Raw genomic sequence first — 23,896 nt, 5'->3', positions numbered from 1 at the left:
AGAGTAGTAATGTGGCAATGAATCACCTTTTTAGACACTAGGTGACCATAGAATGTGATAAGCCAAGCCAGGAAACAATACCATGCTTGCCTGCTAAGGTGGGAGGGCGGGGAAAAGAACAGGCCCCAAAGTTGTTGGACCAGTTTGTCTCATCTCCAAATTGTCCTGAAATGACTACAGATAGTTTTAGCGGTGGGAATATTAGTACCGACATAGTTTTTCCGATAAAGGAGCTATCATAAAGTGCTTATGTTCACCAAGTATTGTGTCCCTTTTAACACGACTACCACCCATAAAGCACATAAGATAGCTAACACATTAGTTTGTAACTTTAGCTAAAACCTCCCTCCTTCACTCACTTGCCTGATGTCACAAGGCACAAAGGACCCAAGGTTCAGCTGCCCGAACGTTCCCTGCCCAAAATTACAAATCAGCATGCTTTTTGAACATTTGAAACAAGTAATTATTCAGCGATCTTAGCAACAGCCACCTTTCTGTTTTTCTCCTTGCATAAAATATTTCTTTTTATTTTATCTCTCATTTTTTTCCCCAAAGTACCTGTGCTGTCTTTCCCCACCTAAAGTGCTGACAAAGTCATAACACAGAGACTTTATGTAACCTTTTGTGCCCTTATTTACCTTCCCGGCCCTCTTATCTGCAAAACTTTTACAACGTTCCGCCAAATGCCCCCCTATGTTAACGCATCTTAGGACTTCCTAGTTTGTCCAACTGATTTTCAAAGTAATGACCTCATCCCCTGGGGGGCCCACGGTGGGGGATGAGTGTCAGCAGGCTTCCCAAGTGATAAATTCCTCTGACCCACAAAAAAAAGTACGACAAATGGGTAGGAGAAAAAGGAAAGGGTGAGGGTGGGGTTGGAGTTGCCTTTAAGTGCAGGAACTACGCCGTAAAAGCACGCCATTGATGGCTGCCGGTTTTATTATCTTTGAACAGGTGGCCTGGTAATGGTCGCACACACACGCACACAATATGGAGAGCGCCTGCAAGTTTGGGAATCTGATGGTGGGGATCTTGTGGTGACTTGTTGCGTGACTTCCTGTTGGGGCTGGGGGCAGGGGGTGATGTCAACGTCACATGCACAATGGCAAAAATTCCATCAACACATACATTCAGAGAGTAAAAAAAAAGCCAGACAAGTGCTTGTTTGTTTTCATTAATTAATATATTTTCTGCATTAAAGTTAACATAGTTTTCTTTTGTGCCACCCTTTTAATTTTTTTCTCAGTAAGTATTTGATATTTTTGTTATATTGACATGAGTAAAATTTTAAGACTGTCTCTTGCAATAAATATCATAAAATAATAGAGCTTCACATAATAAATATTTTTGTACAACAACAAATTTTAACAGATTTTCTTAAACAAAATAGCCAGAATTCCTCTTTTTCTTTTGAGCATACAATGTACACAAAATAAATGGGAGGATGAGGGGAGAGAAGCATATTCCATGTGGAGAGAAGAGAGGAAAAACAAATACTATGAGATGGATGTGCTTGTGTTAAAGCAACATAAGCATAAAGGAGGTTTTTAGTGTGGTCTAGGAACTGGTAATTCAAAAACAAAAAGATACCTGGAGGTAACAGCTACATCATTGCCCTAAAAACAAGTAGGGGTTCTCAAACTGAGGATTGGGGGCCAAGAATGGGTCCTAAACGTGAAATTTGAATTTCTATTCAGGAATTTATATTTTGTATCGGGCTGGGTATAATTTGCGGAGACATCATCAGGGGCTGAGTTTGAGAAACCATGTCACAACATAAGCAGGGATTTACAAACTGAGTGTCAGAGGCAGAGAACGGATCCCATTTTTAGGGGATGGTCCCCAAATGTCAAATTCGAGTTGTGTTTTTTTGCATTTGTCTGATTTGAATTGTCATTACAAAGGGGGTTGAGTTAGAGAAACCCTGGTAAACATGAGCACAATGACAGTCGGGGCCAAGAATGGGCTCCAACTTCTTTCTTGGGGGTCAAACCCCCTTATGTCAAATTTTGTTTGAGAAACCCTGCTCTGAGAAGACACTCTTTCACAGGAAAAAAACAGAAAGAAAAACAATACGGAAAACAGAGGAAGGACGTGGGAGCGGTTAAGGCAAAACACTGGTGTGTAAAAACCCGGTCCTGAACCAGAAAAAGCATTTTTGAAATCGAGTGGTTTTTCTTCAAGGGAAGACGGGTGGGAGGTGCTTGCTAGATTTTGCTGCTGTCCTTACTGTCCGCGGTGGTGCTCGTTGGGATCAGTGGGCGCAATCAGGAGGGTTTCTCCTGGTTCTGCGGGGCCCAGCTCTCCAGTTTGCAATACACAGTGTTGGAGTTCTTGCATCGGCAGCCGGGCCTCCGCACCCGGTCATAGCATCCCTGGCACGCCTTCAGGCAGCCCTTGACCGGCGGGTAGCACAGCAGGCAGGGGAAGAGTACCGACATTAATCCCATGCACAGGAAGCGTGAGCAGCAGTGCGAGTGCGATGGCGAGCAGGGGTGGTCGGCGCACGAGTCCCCCTCGTCGTCATTGGAGCAGTGGTAGAAGATCCCCTTGACTAGGCACATGCACGTGCCGTGCTCCAGCGCGCTCTCCGCTGAGCACAGGCATTGGCCGTTGCACGCCAGGCACGAGGGCAGGCTGCGGGGCGCCGTGCACTCGCTGCACTTGCATTTGCCACAACGTTCGCAGATGAATTGGTGCCCGGCTGCGACGGGCGGTAGCGGCCCTTTCCCGGGGCCTGAGAAATCTGATTTGTCCTTGAGCGGCACCTGGTGGAGGTGGGAACCCGAGTCCACCACTGGCCCTTTGGCTTTGGGCTGAGTCCGAACGGGCCGCGAGTTCCCAGCGAGTCTGACGGGCGGCGAGCGTGCTAGGAGTCCCTGCTCGGAGGAGGCGCTGCTGTTGCTCCCCGAGCTGGCAGCGCTCCCCGTGCTGGTAGAACGGCTCAGAACCGGCACTCGGGTCCCCCCGCCACCACCCCAGTGGTGGCCACCCGCAGCCGCCCCTCCGGACGGCCGGTGCTCATAGTTGTTGTTCACATTGACCAGGATGACCTCATGAGTCCTCTCCTGCTTGTCGTGTGGCCGCGGCGGCATGCGGGGCACGGGCGGGCGGCGCGCCACTGACGGCCCCTCGGTGTACTCGTTGCTGGAGCGGATGGCCTTGATCTGGTCCAGGGAGAGGATGGCGGCATGCTGGAACTCCCGCTCGTAATCCGACCTCTGCCGGCTCTCGAGGGAGGGCTGCTGGATCACCACTAATGAACCGCCGGGGCCATGTTGACTTTGGAGCTCCATCTGGGGGGATCACCACTTCCGACATTCACCGTGGACTTGGCATGCATCGGAAAACCTGCGCAAACGGGAGACATTTGTTAGCTTTCTTCACATTGTGCTGACAGACTGGAATATACATGTATAACTCAACTCAACTTTTGATGTTGAGCACTTTAAACACAACAATAGTTTGAAGTAAAAAACAGACGCATAGAAACATCGATGGTTAAAACAATAAGTAACCAGTGATTCATTGAATGCTCAAATTTACCTATCTGGCACAATAGCAAATTATATAGTAGTCTACCCTCTTCAGCATGTTCTACTCACGCTGTATTACTACTACGCTTTGTATGGTGTCCTTGAGGGCCCAAAAAGCTACCACTAGGACATCGAAAAATATATCGTTATTACACTTACTCACTACAATATTACATATTACACTTATTAAAACATTTTCAAGAAACGCCAATGTTACATTATGTATTCCATAGTGTCAACATTTTGGTCCCCCCCCCCCCCCCCCAAACTTTAGGACCATACTGGAATTATGGCCTATATGTTATTGAATATTAGTAGTTCAGCATGCCTACTTTTGCTTGTGTTGCTATCATTGTAGACTACTAGAACAGCAAATTTCTCTTCTGGGAATCCATTTATCACCACAATAGTACTTTTAGTTCACCAGAAATCGACTAAGAAACAAGACGCCCCCCCGCCCCAATACGCACGCATTGCAAAAAGTCCAACGGGGGCCCGCTAGCAAACACTTCCCCTCGCTCATTTACATCTCTATGACTAGTTAACATTTAAATGCGAGCGCAGCCACGAAATGAGGACAGCGACTAAATGAGCCGCCTCGCTTAGTATTCTCACGCGCACCCCCACGAGAAAGTAGGGAAAAGAAGGCTTTTGAAGGAAATAGTGGAGAGAAGACAACAACAAAAAGCCTCAAGGTCAAAGCCAGTTGTGAAAAAAAAACTTTGAAAATGTCAGTGGAAAATTTAAATGCTTTTTAAACAAAGTTTTTACCTAAAATAAACCATCCAAAACACAAACAACGTATTTATTATTCGACGATCTGAGAACGTTTTCTTCTCCAACAATTGTGACATTTTTAGACATGCCATCAATGGCCCACGCTCCTTATTTTCGCCACCGAGAAACTACACGCACTTTTTGATGGTTTCAAACAAACTGTTGTGATTTTTTTTTTTACACTTGGCGTTAATATGCACGTGTCCACTCAGCATTTTTTTGTCAAACATTTGCAAAGTCAATTTGCACCTAAAGCCTGCGTTACATGCAAACAGGAAAAGTTATGAATGAAAACAAGCGCCGGAGGGTGGTGGTGGGGTAGCCAGGGAGAGACGCATACATGCACGCGTGGAACCTCCACTAAGAAAAAAAAAAACTCCCTTCAGCGTCATTTTCTGCGCTTTTAAATGCGTCAAAACTCAATACAAAAGTTTTAAAAGTGGCGCAAAAGCGTTTGAAAGGTGTATTCATCCCCAGAGCGCGCCGCAAAATTGCGTGGGAAATGACTTTAAAGCGGTTATTTACCTATATGCAAGCGTCCATAGGGTCGAATCCATCAAGCCTACCGAGAGTCCATCCAGAAAGGAAGCGCGTTGTCCCCCACGCGAGTTGAACGCGGAACATTCGCAGCCTGCTAATCCAAGAGCGTGCGACGTTAATTCCTTTGTTTTTAGGTAAAGGTCCGGTGCGTAAACAACAACACACAAAAAAGCGCGTAAATCCAAAGCCCTTCCACATATACGCACAGCTGCACAGTTTTTACACGGACAAGAAGCAAGCCGATCTCCAGTTAGGACCGAGCCGAGTCGGAGTCCTTGCGTGGAAGTTGAGGAAAAATGAGCGCAAAAGGCGACAAAACTGAGCGCTCGGGAGTTAAATCCGAAGCTGATGCTCCTGCGGCATACGTTCGCTTTGAGGCGTCAAGACTGGCTTTGGCCGCTTGCTTGGTGCTCTGCGGGCCTGTGAGCACTGAATGAATGAGGCCGGCGAGGGGGGGCCGCGGTGTTTGCTGCAGCACAAGACACCTCCCACTGGCCATTGAGGCCCCTGAAAAAGGATACATCGCATCCGCTCCTGATTCATTGGGCAGATGTGCTGAGGCCGTTAAGGTGGACCGGACTCGAGCGGACCAGCCATTTCCGCTCATGAGGCTTTAGTGAATAATCAAGTGACGCACTATGACGCAACACATATTTTAGGACCCTTCTCGGTGCTTTTGTCATTTTTGGTAAGACGGACTCATCAGGGGAGTTTACTGTACTAGAACATGTTGTGAAAACGTGTTGCGAAGAGACCCTTGCAGATTACTCAACGCTTATTAGGTTATCTTGGATTTAAACAACACCCGAGTTATCATTTAAACACAAAAGTTAGATACATAATACACAGGGCTTAATTGACATTGAAAATCCTTAAATTACGTTGATTAATTTGCACAAAAACAGAATAATGGAGAAATCATCTGTCTCTATCTTTCCATTTGTCTAGTCCACCCTAAAAACACTAAATAGAATTCACTACCCTTTAGTAACGTAATGATTTATTTGAGTACCTGTAACTATGCAACACAATATTTCTATAGTTTTACGCACGTGTACAATTTGAACGATTTCGTTTCCCTGTGGAAAGTCACATCAGTTCCGGTCCACCTTAAAAAAAAGAAGCGGTGAGTGGGGAGTAGGAAAAGCCAAGCCCCCCCGCTCCACCGTTCTGCTCGGCCCCTCCCCCACTCGTGTACCCGACTGTCTGCTTTGATTGGTGTCGCGGATGCGCTACATCCGGATCCATGAGAAAAGGGGAAGTTCAATACAAAGTCAATGGGCCTGCCATTCAAATGGAACAATCCATACAGGACAGAAGAATGGGCCTCCCGTATGCTTCGCGGCCTCGACACACACACACACACACACATGCGCGCGCGCGCACAGAAACATAAAAGAATACATAAAGAGTTGGTGAGTGTTTTGAGGCGGTTTGGTGGCTGATGGAGTTGGTGTTGGGGCTTTGAGCGCGCGACAGATGGCCGCCAGTGTCACCATTAAGGCTCACTGAACGGAAATGCTCCTTGGACAGAACACAAACCGGCGAAAAGAAACACTATTCTCGGCTCCTTTAGTTGTATCAGAAATTATTGACTTTAATAGTTGTTTTTTCACTAATTTGAATATTAATTTATTTAAAGATTTATAAAGTTGCATGTGCAAGAATTGTGTAAAATAGAGATGCCTAACTACAATTTTATTTGCATCCATTTGTCTCCCCCCCCCCCCCTCCCCAATTTAAAAGAGCCATCTATGCATCTGATGTATTTTGTATAAACAGGGTTGGGGTTCAATTTGGCAACCTGTGGACTTCAAAAATGCAATTTTTTGTGAACATTGCTTGAAAACAAAAGACAAAACTAACCCAAAAATTCAAATGCATTTATTGGAATATCCAAAACGATGATAATCTGCTTTTGTGCACTGAATGTTAAAAAACTAATCCATGATTCTGAAATGTTTACAATTAATGTTGACTGCAATTATATTTGACTGCTGCATGATGTAATATACATGATGGATAACTCAGAGGCACATGATGAAAAGCAATAACAAGACATCATAGAGGGGGCAAAAAAGAGGGCGGGGTGGTGATGGCGGTGGCGTGCTGCTGCTGATAGGCGACGTAGGACTGGACCAGAGTGTCGGGGACGCGTGGCCTCACGGCGGCGAGGGCACTCTGGAAGTGCCTGGCGTCCACGTGCTCAGCCTTCATGTCCTCCTGCAGGGCCAGCAGGGCAGCCTCTCGGCAGACTGCTGTTATCTGGGACAGGAAGCAGACACGCACATCGTCACACACATGCATGCAGAGTCACATGGGCAGCAGTGAGAGGCCCATTAATGTTAGTGACACAATGGAAATAAAGTGTATCGCTCAGCAAGCATATAAGAAAACTGTGACAGGACACCTTCGTATTGTGCTAAGTCTGATCCTGAGGCAATTTATCTATTTAAAACAATCTGATGAATTTATGTCAATTTTATAAAAGAGATGCTTTAAATAGTGATGAATCAGGCCATAGCCGTGTCTAACATAAGAAAATTGTGCTTTGCCACCCTCTTGTGGCATCAATAGGAAATTACAAACCTTTTTGGGTGGGCTTCAACTGCGAAGTTAACTAATTTCTCTCACTAAATACATTTTTGAGATTAAAGTTGCACACATTTTAGAGAAATAAAGGTATGAGATCAAAGTTGTAATTTTCTGAGAATAAAACTACATTTAAAGAAAAATGTTGCAAATGTTCTAAATTAACAGCATATTTTTGTCATGAAAAATTTGTGAGTTTTTTTTAAATTTCATTGAAAAATCTTTAGGAAAGAAAGAAATGTTATGACATCGGTCACCATGTTTCTCCCGAAAACATTGATTGCTTGTATCTGACTTCTGAGCTTGGACTTGAGCTCCTCTCTCGAGCGTAGCATTCTACCGGTGTCCTCTGGAGGTGGACTTGATCTAACAGGATTACGTCTGCTTCCAAAGCAGCCCCCCGTCACTCAAATATGTGTTGAGGCAACATTTGGGATGTGGCCGTGTCTCAAGTGCAAACACAGCCTCTTTGCTTGGAATTATACGCATTTTGGACAGGGGCTCTCAAACCTTTGGTGGTCCAGGAAACCCTTACATGGGAGACATCTTTCCACGTACCCCGTCAAAATCGTACTGTCAATCAATTAACAAGTGCAACCTTAAATGGTATAGGAATTTTAAAAAATGCCCTTTTGTCATAGTTTCGTCAAACGAGAAGCCAGCTTCCATTTTTTTTTTAGCCTCGTTAAGATCGCAAACACTGTTCCAGAGAGGACGTGAGCCAAGAAAAAAAACACGACCAGGGTCAAGCACACCAAAAACATTGGTCAAGTGATAGTTATGAATCAACTAAAGACAGGTTGTATAGGCTTGTTGTCAAAAGCTCCAAGGGGGTTCAAATCTGTTTTGTTTGCTCCCTTGAATGCACCCGAGCCAGGCTAGCACAGCACACGTGTTTTGGGACAGGTGCTTCGCAGATGTCAGGATGTGAGGTCTACTGCGCCCTCCCATCCCTTCGTCTTCTGTTTCCAGCGACATGATTTAGGAAGGGTAAACACATGAGGCCGGATTCATTTCAAGCGTGAATTTCCCATCATTCCAACAATTTGGCGGTGGTGGTGGTGGTGGTGGTGGGGGGGTCAGTAAACTGTCAGTAATAATGATTCCAAACAATGATGGCAATGTGTATGCCAGCAGGAGACCGGGACGTGTGGAACCAAGTGATCCAGTTTTTCACCGCAACATCCCTAAACAGGAAATGATCTTCTTAACAAGTTACTCAAATTCTGAACTTAAAAGTCCATGGATAGAGCGAGTCTGTATCTCATTTGAGGGGAGAAAAGGTTTGATGGAGCTTCCTTGTATAAGCAAAGTCAAGATAATATCTTCTTTGCATTTCAATTAGTCCATATTATTGTAAAGAAAAATGAGCAATTTAAAAACATAAAAAAGTAACTTAGTTACCTCACTGATAGTAGAAGTAACTAGACTCCAAGTTGCTTTGATGAAATCCCGGTCACTGTCGACATCCGCTTGACCACCTACTTTTAATTGACCACTTACATGTAAGGTCAGAATCTCGTATGATGGTACCATTGTAAACTGGCGTCATGTAAGAGATGTTTTTCTGCCAATTATTTGTCTGTCAAGCTTGTTTCCGCCTGACTGAAAGAGCCAATGGGGTTGCAAGTTGAATGCTGTCAAGAGCAAGATTCAGTGACGATCGAGGCGTCGGTCATAGGCGTTTAGTGTTTAACTCAAACCAGCACAGAGGCGCTTATTGTTCACGTGGCTCGTTTCTGCTTCGTCATTAAAAAAAACACAGCGCCGTAGTCTCTCTATCGGGCCAACGTTTTGGGTCTTGAGTCAGCAAATCTCAGAACTGAGAGCCTCTTGATGATTAGCCCTGCCCCTCATTTGCTTTGCTTTTGCAAAGCCAGGAGCTTACGGGAGAACATCAGCCTGCTGCACTGCATCAAGACCTTTAAGTGATTGTCGACGTATTTCATGCCGCGGGAATGAAAAATCAATCTCTATTGCAATGAAAAAGAAAAAGGTAAAAAGCGAGACTTAGAGAGAGAATTTATTTGGCCTGTCAGCACATTTAGCCATTTTCAATCACACACTCGACATGTGGATCATTATTACCATTTTTTGTTACTGTAGGATTATTTATTTGAGGAAGGCAGGAGGAAATAAAGAAGGAAGGTACGAAGGGAAGGGCAGAAGGAAGGACGGAAGGAAGAGAGGAAGGAAGGAATAAAGAAAGGAAGGATGGACGATAGAAAGGGAAGAATGTGAAGAAGGAAGGAGTTAAGAATGGAAAGAAGGAAAAAAAGAATGAAGAAAGAAAGGAGAGTAGAAGCAATGGCAGCTCGGTAAGTAAAAAGGTTTTTAAAATGTATATACACCGTGAATATTTTCTCCCGTGTATTGTAAAGCTCCAATCTTGTCAGGTATGTTTGTGTAACCCTACTTTGTACTCATTCCTCCTTTTATAGGGTCTCGTCTTACCATTTTGATTCCTTTCCATTTCTGACCCGCGCTCACTGAAGCGTCGCTTTGTCCTATGAGGCCAACGGGACCGCCCATACATCGGCCGGCCTGCCTACGGTCGTACATAACTTCACGCACACACGCACACGCGGAGTAAATACATAGAGCGTGCGCTCGAGCGTGGTGATTTAGGGGCGCAGTGGCGGCTCAAAGCGGGAATGTGTGTGCGCGCATGCCGTTGAGAGGCGGAGCAGAAAGGCTGTCGCTGTGTGTCCGGGGCAGCGCTGATGGCCGCGAGGCGCACTGGCGTCAGGGCGCGCACCCGCCCGTGCCATAACCCCGTTCAAATGTCCTTCCCTGTCACAACGTTGAAATGTTACGCCGTCCATCTGTGTCACCGCGTAGGCTTCAATTCCTCTGGTTTTGTATTTGTCACATTAGTCATATTGCACTGAACTTGCAACTTTTTTTGTAGTAGCTGTGACGCTAAACTACAATGAAGTTGCTGTCTTAGTTTTTATGGAGCTGCTGCTGGAGCTGCACCACCCCTGCAGTTTTATGCTACATTAAGATAGTCCCTGCCCTACCTGTCCAAAATAAACCCATCCCTTGGGGCTGCAAAGAAATAAAATAAAAAAAAGTGAGCCGGCTAATCACGTCAGGCAACACAGTACATGAGGGCTCAAATCAGTCTGGTGTACTTTTCTGGCTTCCTCCAGCAACAAAGGCGCTCAGTGAGCGTATCAGACAGCCTTAATGAAGGGCCTGTGGGCACCACATCCACTCTGCGCATATGAGTGTGTGTGTGTGTGTTTACTATCAATCCGCCCTTGTGTCTCCAGCCGGCGACGTCCAGTCCTCCCCCCCGCTGCCTGCCTCACCCCTCACACACAATCGCTCACATTTACAGGAGAGAGGACGGAGGAAAGTGGGAGGAAGTCGCGTCTGTGCAAGTCTCAAGTCTTAACTTTTCAATTTGCAGCAAGTCCCAAGCTTTAAGGCGACAATATTATCAGGTGTGTTTGCGTAACACCCACTTTGGGCATGTTCCTCCTTGTTTTGGGTATCACTAGGGGTGTTGGATCAGAAATCCAGTTGAAGTCAGAACTGCTTTTTGGATGTTATTGAACCGTAACGTGAACAAAAAATATCATAAAATAACGCAACTGCTCAGCCTGCAAATCATACCAATCAAGTCATTCAATTGTGCTCAGGCACCACTCAGTATAGAAATCACATCCTGCAGTTATTAAATAATATCTGAACGGATAGAACACATGGCCGGCCAGCCAAAAATAAAAAAAAGATTTGATCCTCCAGAAAAAGCCAAAGAGGAAGCATCTGCATGGCCTGCTGCTCCAACACAAATAGAAACCCACTGCAAAAAAAAAAAGAAAAGAAATAAAAATATACAGAGTGGAGAGAGAAGAGGCCGGCGTGCGTGACTGTGTGTGTGTGTGTGTGTGTGCATGATGATGAAAGTGTGACGGCATGAAGCTATGCCACCAAAGAAGAAGCCAATAAAAAGTATATTGAGTCGTATAGCAAAATGAACCCGTAAGAATGGAGACAGACTAGCAGAAGATTTAGTGTAAACCTTTGAAAGCTACACCCAAAAAAAGTTCAAATTGGCGATGTGATTGGTTGTATGTTTTGGAAAGACCCGTGTGGGGTAGCACCTGTGTTGGGGGTTACACAAAGTTAAGTGTGTGTGTGTGCGTGTGTAGGTGTGTGTGTGTGTGTGTGAAAGGAGGTATAGGCGGGCCTCGCCTTTAAGGGCATATTTGTCCTCGCCCCTTAATCAGACGAATGAAAGCTCGGCATTCTCCGTCGAGCTGGGAATTCAGGGATGGCATATTTACCAAACACACCCACACTCAAGTGACCTGTGTGTGTGTGTTAATGTCTAGGTGTGTATAAGTCCACCTGTGTGATGTGCACCAGTGAAATGTGCTTTTTTTTCTCCCCTCCGCCCCTTTCACAAGAACCAAAGTGCACGTCGACACACACGGAGAATGTGAGATGACTGAACACGACAGCCAGTACAAATGACATGCTTAATATCTCCGCCAAGGCCACAAGTGTTGCTTTGAATCATGGTCAGCAAACGAAACACGACTAATTCCACTGAAATTTAGATATCGTGGCAAAGTTCAGGATAAAAATTTGTACAGAGCTTGACTTAAGAATTTGATTGTTTCCGTGACCAAGCTTGACAGCTAGAATTACTCAGAGAAAATCTTTTTAAAAATTCTTAAAATGAATATACGCTATGCTGTGCCTTGTGTTTTCATTTTCTAATAATAAATAAAAAATGTGTATACATATATTATTTACATTTTGTAATATATTAAGGGTGTAACAAAAACTGATTTGAATTGGGAAATCTTGTTTTAATTAATCTATTTGGTTTATTCTGCTCTTTCTTTCTTGACATTCGTCTTAGAAAACATTTGTCTCGAGGTTTAAAAATAAAACGGTGACAATATTTTACAGTACGGCAACAGGGTTGTTGTTCGCATTTATGACGAATCTCCAGCAAAGTGAATATATATATACATATAATAATGTGCGTGTATACACCCGAACCTTTGACTAGTTCCTTCTTGTGTAACTGTCCTCTTTATAGCCGTGCATTCCTCTAAAGCTGTTTATCTTTCATTGTAGTCGTTGCCCAACGGTACAATTAAATGCCTACACAGCTACTGTTTGTCAAAGAGTGTCAGGGACATTCACAGATCCCTTCTTTTAAATGATAAGAACCTTTGTAGTGACAAATACAAGCTTGTAAATCACAAGAAAGTGAGTAACTGAATAAACAGGTGTGAAGCGGAAACTATCTGTGTGGGGGTTGAACCGAATTGTGTGTGTGTGTCATTATAAAAGGTGCTATTGTCATTTTTAAAAGCAACACTTGTTACGTGGCAGCTCAAATTGACCCACTTTGAAACTGGAAAAACGTTACTGTTTATTAAATAGTGTACATTAGCTTTAGCATGTTAACATCCATGGAGCTTTACTTGGCTGTCAGTAGACTTTGATCTGATCCTACTGTATGAAATGAATCCCGTAGGTGTTTTCCCCCAACCGCAAACACAAAACAACTGGAGTTAAGCACCATCACACCTTTCCTTTGGGGGTTATTGCCGACAACGCGCCTTTTAGACTATCAAATGTCACCCCTGTTTTGAGGACGAGAAGCCTGTGGCCATGTTTGGGGAGGTTTCGAAGGAAAGTTAGCCTAGGCAAGCAGAGGCGGCAAGTAGGGAGAAAGACAGGTGAGTTTGAGAAGCCCACAAGCACTGTGATGAGAAAAACGTCCTCCCCCATGTGTTGATGGCTACATGTTTCACAACAGGATGGATGGAAAAGCAGTGTCAGAAACTGAACCGGAAGATGGGGTCATATTGCTTTGAATTGGCCATATCACTCCATAAGTGTCAGCCTGAATTTTACCAGTCAACGTGAAATTGCGTTTTAAGTCTCAAGGACCCATGTCCAAAATTTGGCGGTTTTACTCGGAATCAGCTGTTTCTCACTCAGTAGCATCCAGTGGAAAGAAATAAGCCCCGGACACCAGCTTCACCAGTCGACATAAAATTGGGTGGCCATGCCAATTATACCTGGATGCCAGGAAAAGTCTCAAGCAGGCATTTTGTCGTGAAACGGCTATTTTTGAGCCCATCCAAGCTTCCTCTCTAGAAATCCAATTCTATATGTTCTATGGATACAGCTATTTCAAAATTAATAAACAAACGTGTCTTGTCTTTGAATGTCTCTGGGGCTCCACTGGAAAATCTGCAAGTAACGACAAAGCACCCATTCCACAGATGAGACACAAGGGCAGAGACCCCTATGTCAAAAACAACACTCAATAGCAGGGGGGCCGCATACCTCCTCCAGGTGTACGGCCGCTTTGGCCTTCTTCATGCAGGATATGCACTGATAAACTCTGTTTAGGTTGACTTACTACAGTCATGAAGCTGACTGACTTTCACAGAAAGAGGATGAACGGAAAGGTTTTCAAAATGAACCCAGGTAATGCAGGACCTGGTAGATCTACGACAGACATCCACATATTAACTTTACAAAAAAAACTAAAACTAACCTGGATGAATATAGCCTTGATTCATTCTGCCACTAGAACCCACCCCGAAACCTGCTGGACTCACTAAATACCTCAAAATAAGACGTTATTTGTCTGCTCCAAGGTAAGCAATGTATTCGCATTCGTAAAATAATGCTATGCTAATGTTAACCCGGTCAACCAAATGATAACAATGGGCTACTGGCACTAGCTCCAACATGGTGTGCCTTGAACTTTTTATCAGTCTACAGGGAGCATAGAAAACAGTGACAACAACTAAGTCAGACTTAGTTGCTGCAATTCTATGAAAAGGAGTCACATGGAATAGGAGAATACAAGTCCATCGCACAATGAAGTATTTGTGCAACCTTTCGGTCACGGTCAGCAGCCAGATCATGAGACGGCCTCGCGACATTCTGGAAAGGCACAATGACACGTAACTTGAAAAGCACATCGCAGTTGTCTACCGGGAACTCGTGATCGAGATACATACAATAGACACCACCCTCATGCCGTGTATGTCAGCGATGCCGCCATTTTGATTGCGACAGATCTGCCTCGTACACTCAACAAACTCACCTCGGCTCCAGAGTACTTGTCCGTGCAAGTCACCAGGTCATCCAGAGACACATCTTGGGCCACAGGCATGTTCACAAACTGGAGGCGGAATATTTCTCGTCGAGTCGCAGCATCTGGTAGAGGAACGTAGACAATTCGGTCGAGACGACCCGGGCGCATCAGAGCCTGCATGACGGAAAGAGAGGGTGGGAAATGTAAAGTTAGCTAGTTATTGTTTATCGCCAACCCAAAAATGTTGTTCAATTCTTTGAATTCTTTCAGTCTCCAGAGCTACGACATGATCTTGGTAATAGAGCCACAAAAAAGTCTCAAGAAGGTATGGCATTATAAGCAGACTGAAGAATGAACTACAGTCCTGGGCTAAAGCAAACTAGTTAGCCCACTTGAGCCGTCAAGACGACGTTACCCGACTGCCGCTCTACTTCCTATAGATCGCTTCTGTGTGACCCCAAAACAGTTACTAAGTAGCGTCTGTCTCCCTTGTCAAAGGTCGGTAAGTGGCGAGCGCCCCTCCAACGCAGACAAGCAGATGGACAGACAAGTGTGTCCCGTCTCCGACAGCTCCACTCAACCATGCACAGTAAAGCCCGGACTTAAAAAACAACATGACAAAAAGTAATGCCAAAAGGAGTATGGGGAAAAATACCAACAAAGCCTAATAAGTGAATGTTTTTCAGAAAAAAATGCTTAAAGAATGAGAAATGCTTTTACAAAAACACCCTGATAAAAAGAAATTTGGCAGACAAAGAACAAGCATATTTTATCTTGATTTGAGATCTTGGTTAGATTTCCAAGCGTGGCAAGTGTGCTAGTTCCTGATCCGCAATCTGTCCAATTTGGGAAATAGACACTGTGAATTGTTTTTGTCAAACATCTTGAACTCGATGCGGACTCCACAGGAAAATAGGCATCAATTGGCGCTGACAGTTTCATTGTTGTTCTTGTTCGATGGAGCCCCTCGCAGAGGCCCAGACTTGCCGGCCCACCGCGACGCTCCACTCCACGAGACACGCGGGGGGTCACGTCAGGAGTGATCAGCAAGGCCAAACCAGGATTTTTTCTTTTTTTGCTCTCTCGCTGACACCCTTCATCGTCATGCATCGTGTTTGTACGGAAACAAATCGAGCTCAGCAAGTTAGGACGTTGGCTAAGAAAACAAGTTACCAAATATGTCAATTGTAAGTCATTACTTTGGGTCCATAAGTGAGTTGCAGGTTTGCCCAGAGATATTTTTAGAAATGCTGTCGCTTAATGTCTTACTTGACAGCAGGACAGACACTCCAGAGACCCAAATATTTGTGTACGAGCGACTAGAAAGTCAATTTTACATAATATGCCGTCTTTCAACGAAAACATCAGGCTTGGTTGTTCTCCTTGAAATTCTCCCTGCGTGCAAAGCAGGCAGGACGCAATCGGCAGCCTTTTGTCTACGGTTTCCTCATTCCCCCTCTGGATAAGCAATTTCCATTTCACAGGGCGTGATGGACACTTTTCCAGCCTTTTATCTGCCGTTTTTCCTGTATTTGCACGCGGAACACGAGAGGCTGGAACACAAGAAGTTCGCCTCAGGGAACCGCAGCGTGGCCCGGCGTTGACAAAAGGAGCAGCCTATCAGCGGAGGAAATCTTCTTGTTTTTCAGGTCTTGGGATTCTTCCACTGCCGGCTGTGGTTGTCAGACACCAATTGTGGATAGGACATACGTAGGTGCTGATCACAAACTCGGCAAGTTGGAGAACCTGACAATTCTGCCAAGACCGAACAATAACGAAAAATAAAGTAATTCCTTCTCTCTTAGCGGCCACAATTGTGAGGTCACAGCTCATTTACATAAGACGGCCTCATGCTGACTTTCTTGGAAGCTAGGGAGGGGAAAGAGCCGCCATTTTCAAGTAGAGTCACAGCAAAACCAAAAATGAGGCAGAGCTATGGCGGAAAAAAACAAAAAAAACAATCCAGTAGAAAAATCTACAAATCTCAAGTGGGGCATTTCTGCTCTAGTCCTGTCGATGGCAGGAATGATCATCACCCAACACTTGAAAACGACGAAATAAACAAACCAGAAGAAGCTCGGTCTGCACAGATTCTGCAAATACTCCCGTAACTGTCACACACAACTGGCCCAAACTGAAATTCAAGGAAAGAAACTCATAACTGTGAGGCAAAACATGCTAACCGCAAACAAAATTTGCACCATAACAGGCGGGCCAAACACAACCTCTTTGTGAAGGGCAATAACAACCCCACTCTGTCTAATTGGTCACGGCTCTTCCCGCACATTAGTGAGCATTGCCGGTGTCTTTGTGTGCGGGAGGTGAGGTCGGGGGCACTTGGGGATGGTGACCAGCCGGGGGCACTTCCTCAGTCGTGCTCTCTGGCACGACGGTCAGCGTAAACCCGCTAACCTCGTCTGGCAGATGCTCCCAGATAGAGCAAGAAACAAATGCACAATGGTTTTGGGGCGGCTCTGGAAGGGATTAAAAGCATTTCATTTATTTTCTATGTTAGGTCTGGTCGTGGAACAAAATAAACCTTATTCAAAATTATTTAAGATGAGCACACAGTGATTAGGGAGTAAGAAATGAGCCAAACTCCAAAATAGTTCAAGCTTGGGACTCCATCACTGAATAGTATATTCAAATCAGGGGACCCAGCAGGACCTTGTTTGGTTCTCAACAACAAAACATCCAAGAGAAGCTTCGGAAGAAGCTTCCAGACGCCCAGCTTCAAAATCTCCACGGCGCAGTCTCTTAACTTCCAAACTGTTTTGACTAATGACTATTTTACATATTACATCATCTGATTTCGTTAAGATGTTTGGTCATTGTGTGAAATGCCTTGCTTGCACTGGGTTCTGCGCAAAAAGGCAAAGAACAACGGCGGTCATTCCAGGCATTCCAAATAGTCCCTCATGAAAGATGACTTCCTGCCTCGGAAGACCCTCAAGACCTCATTGCACAATGCGGAATGCAGGGAATCTTCGGCTTCCAATTGTTGCTGGCGAGGGAATTCTAACCCTCCCTTCAGCTACACGTGTTTACAAATACTTTTTAAGCTTCTTCCTCCTCTATGCCGCAACCAAGACCCCAGGACTTGTCATAGTTGGATGTTTCCCTCTTAAGGGTTCAGGGGTTGTCGTTAATATTTGTCAATTGTGGGCTTGTAAAGCTCTTTAAGACTAAAATTGAGGGCTATGTATATGAAAAAACTTCACTGGGCCCCCCACAGGAATGACATAACCACCACGTGTACCCCAAAATAGGAATGAAAACGTATTTTTTTTTGTTCTTCATTCACGCAAGGGAGTCAAATTCAAGTGGTTTCACAATCATATTAGAGCTTGTAATTGGCTCAAAGCAGAGGAGTAATTCATCTGTTTGTGTGCCTCTTCCAATATGTATATTATGCACACAATTTTAAAAATGGTATGACATATAGTAAGTAAGAAATATTTGGTGGACCCAAGTTTCACTGCTTTAGGAAACACTGTCCATGTTTACAGCTTCTGGCTTGTGGCCAGTGGACTTTGCCGAAGACGTGCGTATTCCTAACCTAGCCGGCGGCAAACCTCAGAGGCCTCGATGAGTCACGAGAGAGAGAGAAGGACCACCGCAAATTTTGGGCAATGGAAGCTGACCAGAACTTTACACTGAACAAAGTAGTACTCGAAGTACCTAATTTTCTCAACAAGATGCCATACACCAAAAGCAATTTTTATTAAATTCACTCAGTTACTTTATCAAGGCAGACAATGGAAAAAGATCTGTTCATTTACAATGCCAAGCTGGCTGCAGACTGAAAAGTAAAACAAAGCAAATACGAATCCTAAACATGCAGATACCTTTCTGCTATCGCGCACACGTGAAAACCCACACAGCAGAAAAAAACGGAAGAACCGAAGCTTTGATTGAAACGACTTTGACGGGATGAGCAAATTACGCTAATGACGCGTGTGTTGAACTCTCCCCGAGGCTCCCCATCATTTGATCACATTCTATAAAATGGACAACTAGTACCGACATGAACCCATGTTCCTTTCACGTCAAATGGCTTTTTAGAGGTCCTTCAAGTATCATCTAAACTTTCCCAAAACATTTTGACATTCAAAATGCTCAAAACAGTAAAACAATAAATGTTCCAAACGGCGCGGTGTGTGTTTGCAAGTTCCCATGTTGTGAAAGCACCCTGAATGCACCATGTTGCCTGCTAAGCAAGCGTGTGACATGAGTGTACGGAAGCGTGGAGCTCCCAATGTTGAGTAAAAATATTTTGACTTGCAAAAATGCACTCACAAATTCGAATGAACTTGCAAATATGTTTGAACAAATTTGTAGCTAAATCCTACGTAATTAACTCCCCAGATGCGTCAAAGCAACTAAAGCAATAGAAACGTCTGGAGAAAAAATGCATGATTATTATTACAGAAGGGTGAAGGAAAGCAGAGGAAATGAGAGCGAGGCCATGTTGAAAAGTGGAATCTTAGGAGGCCATCATTATATATATATATATATATATGTATATATATATATATATATATATATATATATATATATATATATATATATATATATATATATATATATATATATATATATATATATATATATATATATATATATATATATATATATATATATATAAAAATACAGGCAGCAGCAGCAAAGTGTCTGCCATAAAACACATGTATGTTTGCTTTACAAAGAGCTGTTTCCTGAGAGCTGTCCACAGTTCTCCACTTGGTTTTCAGGGAAACTGGCCTTCAGTGTGAACGTCTCCTGGTTCCTGTGGGCACCCTGCACATTCCTGACTGGACTGGTGTAGAATCAACGCAAGGGTGCCTGGCCAACGCTGCACAAAATGCACATTCTTTATTAATTGAGCTCGAGCTAAGCCGCAAACCTTCAATGCTGGCCGTCCAATCACAGCGCAGTAGGGAAGAGCAGGCTGGCCAATCACATCAGCTAAATGGACAGGCACAACTTGGTCAACTCCAAGGTAAGCATATGGAATTGTACAGTATTGTATGGGAAATAGAGCCCAAACATATTTAGTCTAACAATATGCTAAACCTAAATACTCAAGTTATGCTAACACTCTGCTTTCACAGTATCAAGATTTTTGTAATATTTGTTTTCATTAATTTCTTTTCCTAACTTTGGTCAGGATTTTGTTCAATTTGACAGAAGCTTTTAACTGATTGGTTGATTATTTATTTATTTGTAAAGGATTAAAGATCATTTCCACATATACAGCTAACATTTTAAAAATATTGTAAATATTTTAAACAAAACCATTTTTGCAAAGAAAAAGTTTGCCAAATATTTTAACAAACATTTTTTTACCGAGCACATGAGTTGTTTTTAGTATTAATGTGGTGAAATTACTTAATTACTTGAAAAATTAATTCATTATTAAGTTATTTTAACTTGGGTAATTATGCTATTAGGTTTAAGCATACATTAATAAGATAAAATATTTAGTTGATTATGACTCAATCTGTTAAGAACAATGAAGTCAAACAGAGCAGTTCTTTTTTTGATCATTTTAAATGCTATCTCTACACCACAGCAATCATTATTAGACCGTAAGACGTAGTGGATGTCAGTCTTAAGTGCATCTCATACAGCATCACGTGAAAATAAAAGAAAACTAAAGTCTCTTTTTGATAGCTGCCACACGCGTGCACACACACATGCACACACCAACATAAACATCAGTGCTGCTGAGTGACACAACGACTCGGCCGGATCCGTTTCCACTTCCGTGAAATCTAAACATTGTTTTTTGTTTACTCTCATCCTGAACTGGGACCCGGCTGGGTGGGGGACGATGTGTTTATCTTTGTGTGTGTGTGTGTGTGTTTGTGTGTGTGTCAGAAAGAGGAAAACGAGATGAAAGACATGTCAACATTTTGGAACATCTTACGACCGAGAAGCACTTGATATGAGCTGGATGCGAGATGTGCCACGGAGATATCTACAAGACTCGGGACGTAAGGGTTTGAGGAGGGACAAAACAGGAAAAAAGAAAAATTCCCCACCCAGCATGTGAAAACCTGTGTCAGGTTTCCTCATAGACAAGGTCACCCTCTCTCCGTGTCGCCTCAGTGCCTCCACTGTGGTAACCCAATCTGCCGCCGCAGAAAAAAAAAAAGCTTTTTGTCGCAAGAGAAGACTTAAACCGTTTCCCCGTAGTCTGCGTCTATTTTTCCGATGTTGTGTTGCAAGAGGTTGCATCAAAATTCCTCACAAACTCAATTCCTTCTCGCACATTTTTGGTCCAAATCCATTTAAAGCAGCCTATCGTGCATTTTGGCAAGAACTTGCCGCAAAGGAGCACGAAATGAAGACAGGAAACGGGAGAAGAGCAGAGGACCCGGGAGGCTTTCAGACAAGAGGTTGCTTTTCTACATCGCCGACGAGCGAGGCCGACACCCGAGCCGTCTGAATGGGAATCGGATCATCTGTCAACACAAGGCACGGCCCGGATCCTGCCTGCAGACTGACATGGATAGGACACTTCCTCTTACGGTCCCATGAAATGGTGGCGCATATTGTTGCTATGGTGATTGTCGGTTACGACCAGGGGCAACAGGTGGGACTGCCCTAAAGTGCAAACCAAAGTTATTTTAACACCACCTGTTCATGTCAGCAGTTTTCAAATTTTTGGATTCGTGGATATTTTACATGATCAAATCCAAACATGCTCACAGCCTGAAAGACTGACACAACTAATCAAGCCAAACACAACAGTCGACCTTTTCCTCGGAGGCACAAATTTTAAGGTGCCCTTTGAGGTGAACACAAGGTTGTAAGTCTAAACCAAAAGCTGCTCGTCATTTCCAGACTTGCTCCGGCCTCCTCTTGTATTATGAAGCATCCAACCAGGAGGGTGGCAAATACACAGTAACCCCGAACTTCCCCTTTCCTCTGGAGGGGAAGCCATTTTATTGTGTTAGACTGGGGAGGAGGGAGGGGGGGGGGTGTAATTACTTGAATGAAAGGCTTTTCTCAAAAGCTGCGGTAATTACTAGATGCACGACGAGAGGCTGGCGAGAAAAGAAAAAAAGGAGGATGAGGCCGAGGAAAGGCGGGGGTACTGAAAGAAAACATGACAGGCAGGTATTAAAAGTCAACGGGCGAGGCAGGAAGGAAGCAGCGAGCGGGATGTGTTGTAACAGAGAAAATGTTCAGCTGGGCCTGAAGGCATGGCCTCATGGACACCAATCACACAGCTCCTCCTGGGCTATCCTTTAGGTGATTTATACACCGACTTCTTTTTCTCTTTTTTTGTTCCTCGCAGAGAACGTCCCCCACCATATTCGTAGGGCTGAATAATTCTTTCAGACAGCGTAAATTACACGCTGCGCTTCCTGGCCGCTGGCTTGAGGAATGTCTCGCAGCGATGATGGAGGGATGGGCAACCGGAGCGATCAGTAAGAACCACGACAAATTTAATAACAGAGGCCTACAAAATAAAGCCAAGCTTTAGAATGAAAAGAAATGAAAGAAAATCAAATATGAAATAAAATTTTGTTCCGTTGCTTCCCCCCAAAAATTACTAATGAGAAATAGCTCAATATTTGCTAAAACAATGAAAAATGAAATGAAAAGAAATAACCTGTTTAATAAATTATAATATATGTCTTATGTTGATCGTGTACCTTTTCGAAGCCTTTACATACTTGGATTTTTTTTAAATCGACTTCTTGGTTTCGGCCTGAACAAGCATAGAGCGAACAGATGCAGATGTGCTAACCACTATTCCACTGTTCTTCCCAGGTGGAATGTGAAGGGCCTAAAGTGAGACGTCAACGTGACAGTGGGCAGTTTAGACGAACAGTTGTCAGTCGCAGCCTTAAAGAGCATGTCCGTCTATCAAATGATCTTTTTACAGGCCATCAGGTATCATTTACACACTTTCCCCCCCTGGTAGATCCTGACCTTGGAGAATGGCCCCTTTAGATGCCCAAAGAGCCCCCCACCCCTTTACATGGCCAAGCTTGTCAAAGGCTCTCCTGTTAAGGGCCCATGTGGAAGGAAAAAAAAAAAAAAAAAGGTGTGCTCTTAGCTTGTTATGTGACACGCCGGGGAGACGGGCTACAGGAAGGTGAGGGGAGGAGGAGGCTGGGCACACGGGGGGCAACAATGGCTCCTCTCATGTCGGGAGGGCCCATCGGTTAAGTGTGTTTTCCTGCAATTTGAGAAAGTGGAATCTGGTCAAATTGGTGTCCTCTTGAGTTCCGAATACCTTAAGTTATGTGACCGGAAGGGGGTGGGCGCTTTAAGTGGGTGTGTGGACTGAGGGGAGGGGGCACCGGTGCTAAGTGATGCTTTTGGGCCAGGACTGAATGTTTCTCTGGCGACGCTCACGACATAATTCTCGACCACATTAGTGGCATGAGAGATAGAGAAATTAAGTGAAATTTCTTCCATTATAAAGTACAAAGTATAAAGTACAGAGTCATACGTGTCAAGAAAAAAAAACACAACAAGCAACAACTGTAGATGTGCACTTGCTGTCGTGCCTTGCTGGGCAGGGCGCGTTCAGTCAAACAAAGCGGACATATCCAAATGTAATAAAAACTAAATGTAACACAATAACGCCATAATAAAATACACTGAGAAAGTAATCAATGTAATACTGGCACGAGGTGCAATCCTATCTTCACAAGTCGTATTCTATATCCTCGTCTTGTTTTTTTTTTTCAGTCTCCTGACCTTGGCATGGGCGCAGTGAAACCCAACACTGCCCAGCAAAGAGCGGCAGCAGAAATCTATTTCTGTATTTGTGTTACAGTAAAAACGCCGGCCCCCCGTAATTGAATCGCACTAGCCGGACGGAGACTGCCAGACGTGACCGCCTGCACGCTCCCGTCACGGCGGTTGAAGAACAAGCTGCTTAATAAGAATCATCATCTTGCGGCTAGCGCGCTTAGCACAATGTTTTTATAAGACTTTGCGCTGCCAGGCTTTCAACGCCAAGTCCACTTTGGTGTTAGGATTTTCTCAGAGCAAATTCCAGGATTAAAACAGATACAATCAATGTGTACATTTATGAAATGTAAAACTCAGCGAGATAAAAGTTTCAACGTTCGCATACAGATATGCACCAAGATGGTTCTCAGATCCTCAGTTCAGCTGTAATAATTGTTCTTCCAAAGGATAACGAATACATGCCTATATTGTCGTACTTAATCTGCCGACAGGTATTCCGCCATCTTTAGAGTTCAATGCTGCAAATAGGTGCAGTTTCCATCAAAGTGTTAAGAATAGGTTCCCAAGGGCAAAAAAACAAAAACAAAACACAAATAGATGAATTTGTGAATTGTATAATGTGACTCGGCAGGGG

At 44.0% G+C, this 23,896-nt stretch overlaps 2 protein-coding genes and 1 long non-coding RNA gene across 3 annotated transcripts in view; 1 reads left to right on the top strand and 2 right to left on the bottom strand.

Moving 5' to 3' along the window:
- Positions 1-1,160: 1,160 nt before the first annotated feature.
- Positions 1,161-5,433, bottom strand: spry1 (sprouty homolog 1, antagonist of FGF signaling (Drosophila)). The gene is made up of 2 exons (XM_061286024.1): positions 4,839-5,433; positions 1,161-3,351 (listed from the first exon to the last, which is right to left on the bottom strand). The coding sequence occupies exon 2, from the start codon at positions 3,294-3,296 to the stop codon at positions 2,268-2,270; it is 1,029 nt and encodes a 342-aa protein (XP_061142008.1). The 5' UTR covers positions 3,297-3,351; positions 4,839-5,433; the 3' UTR covers positions 1,161-2,267.
- A 1,289-nt stretch (positions 5,434-6,722) lies between these two features.
- The window catches only part of afg2a (AFG2 AAA ATPase homolog A), a 65,941-nt gene continuing 48,767 nt past the window's right edge, over positions 6,723-23,896 (bottom strand). Inside the window, exons 16-17 of the mRNA XM_061279590.1 lie at positions 14,548-14,712; positions 6,723-7,118 (exon numbers count right to left, since the gene is read on the bottom strand). Of these exons, the coding sequence (XP_061135574.1) occupies positions 6,915-7,118; positions 14,548-14,712 (369 nt within the window). The 3' untranslated portion in view covers positions 6,723-6,914. The remainder of the gene's footprint in view (positions 7,119-14,547; positions 14,713-23,896) is intronic.
- On the top strand, positions 9,343-21,504 carry LOC133155161 (uncharacterized). Its single transcript, XR_009714607.1, has 3 exons — positions 9,343-9,763; positions 19,293-19,540; positions 20,422-21,504. It is a non-coding gene; the product is annotated as an uncharacterized LOC133155161 (long non-coding RNA).

This window comes from Syngnathus typhle, linkage group LG1 (assembly GCF_033458585.1).
Source record: "Syngnathus typhle isolate RoL2023-S1 ecotype Sweden linkage group LG1, RoL_Styp_1.0, whole genome shotgun sequence".
Lineage (NCBI taxonomy): Eukaryota > Metazoa > Chordata > Actinopteri > Syngnathiformes > Syngnathidae > Syngnathus > Syngnathus typhle.
This window is presented reverse-complemented; position numbering and strand designations above follow the sequence as displayed.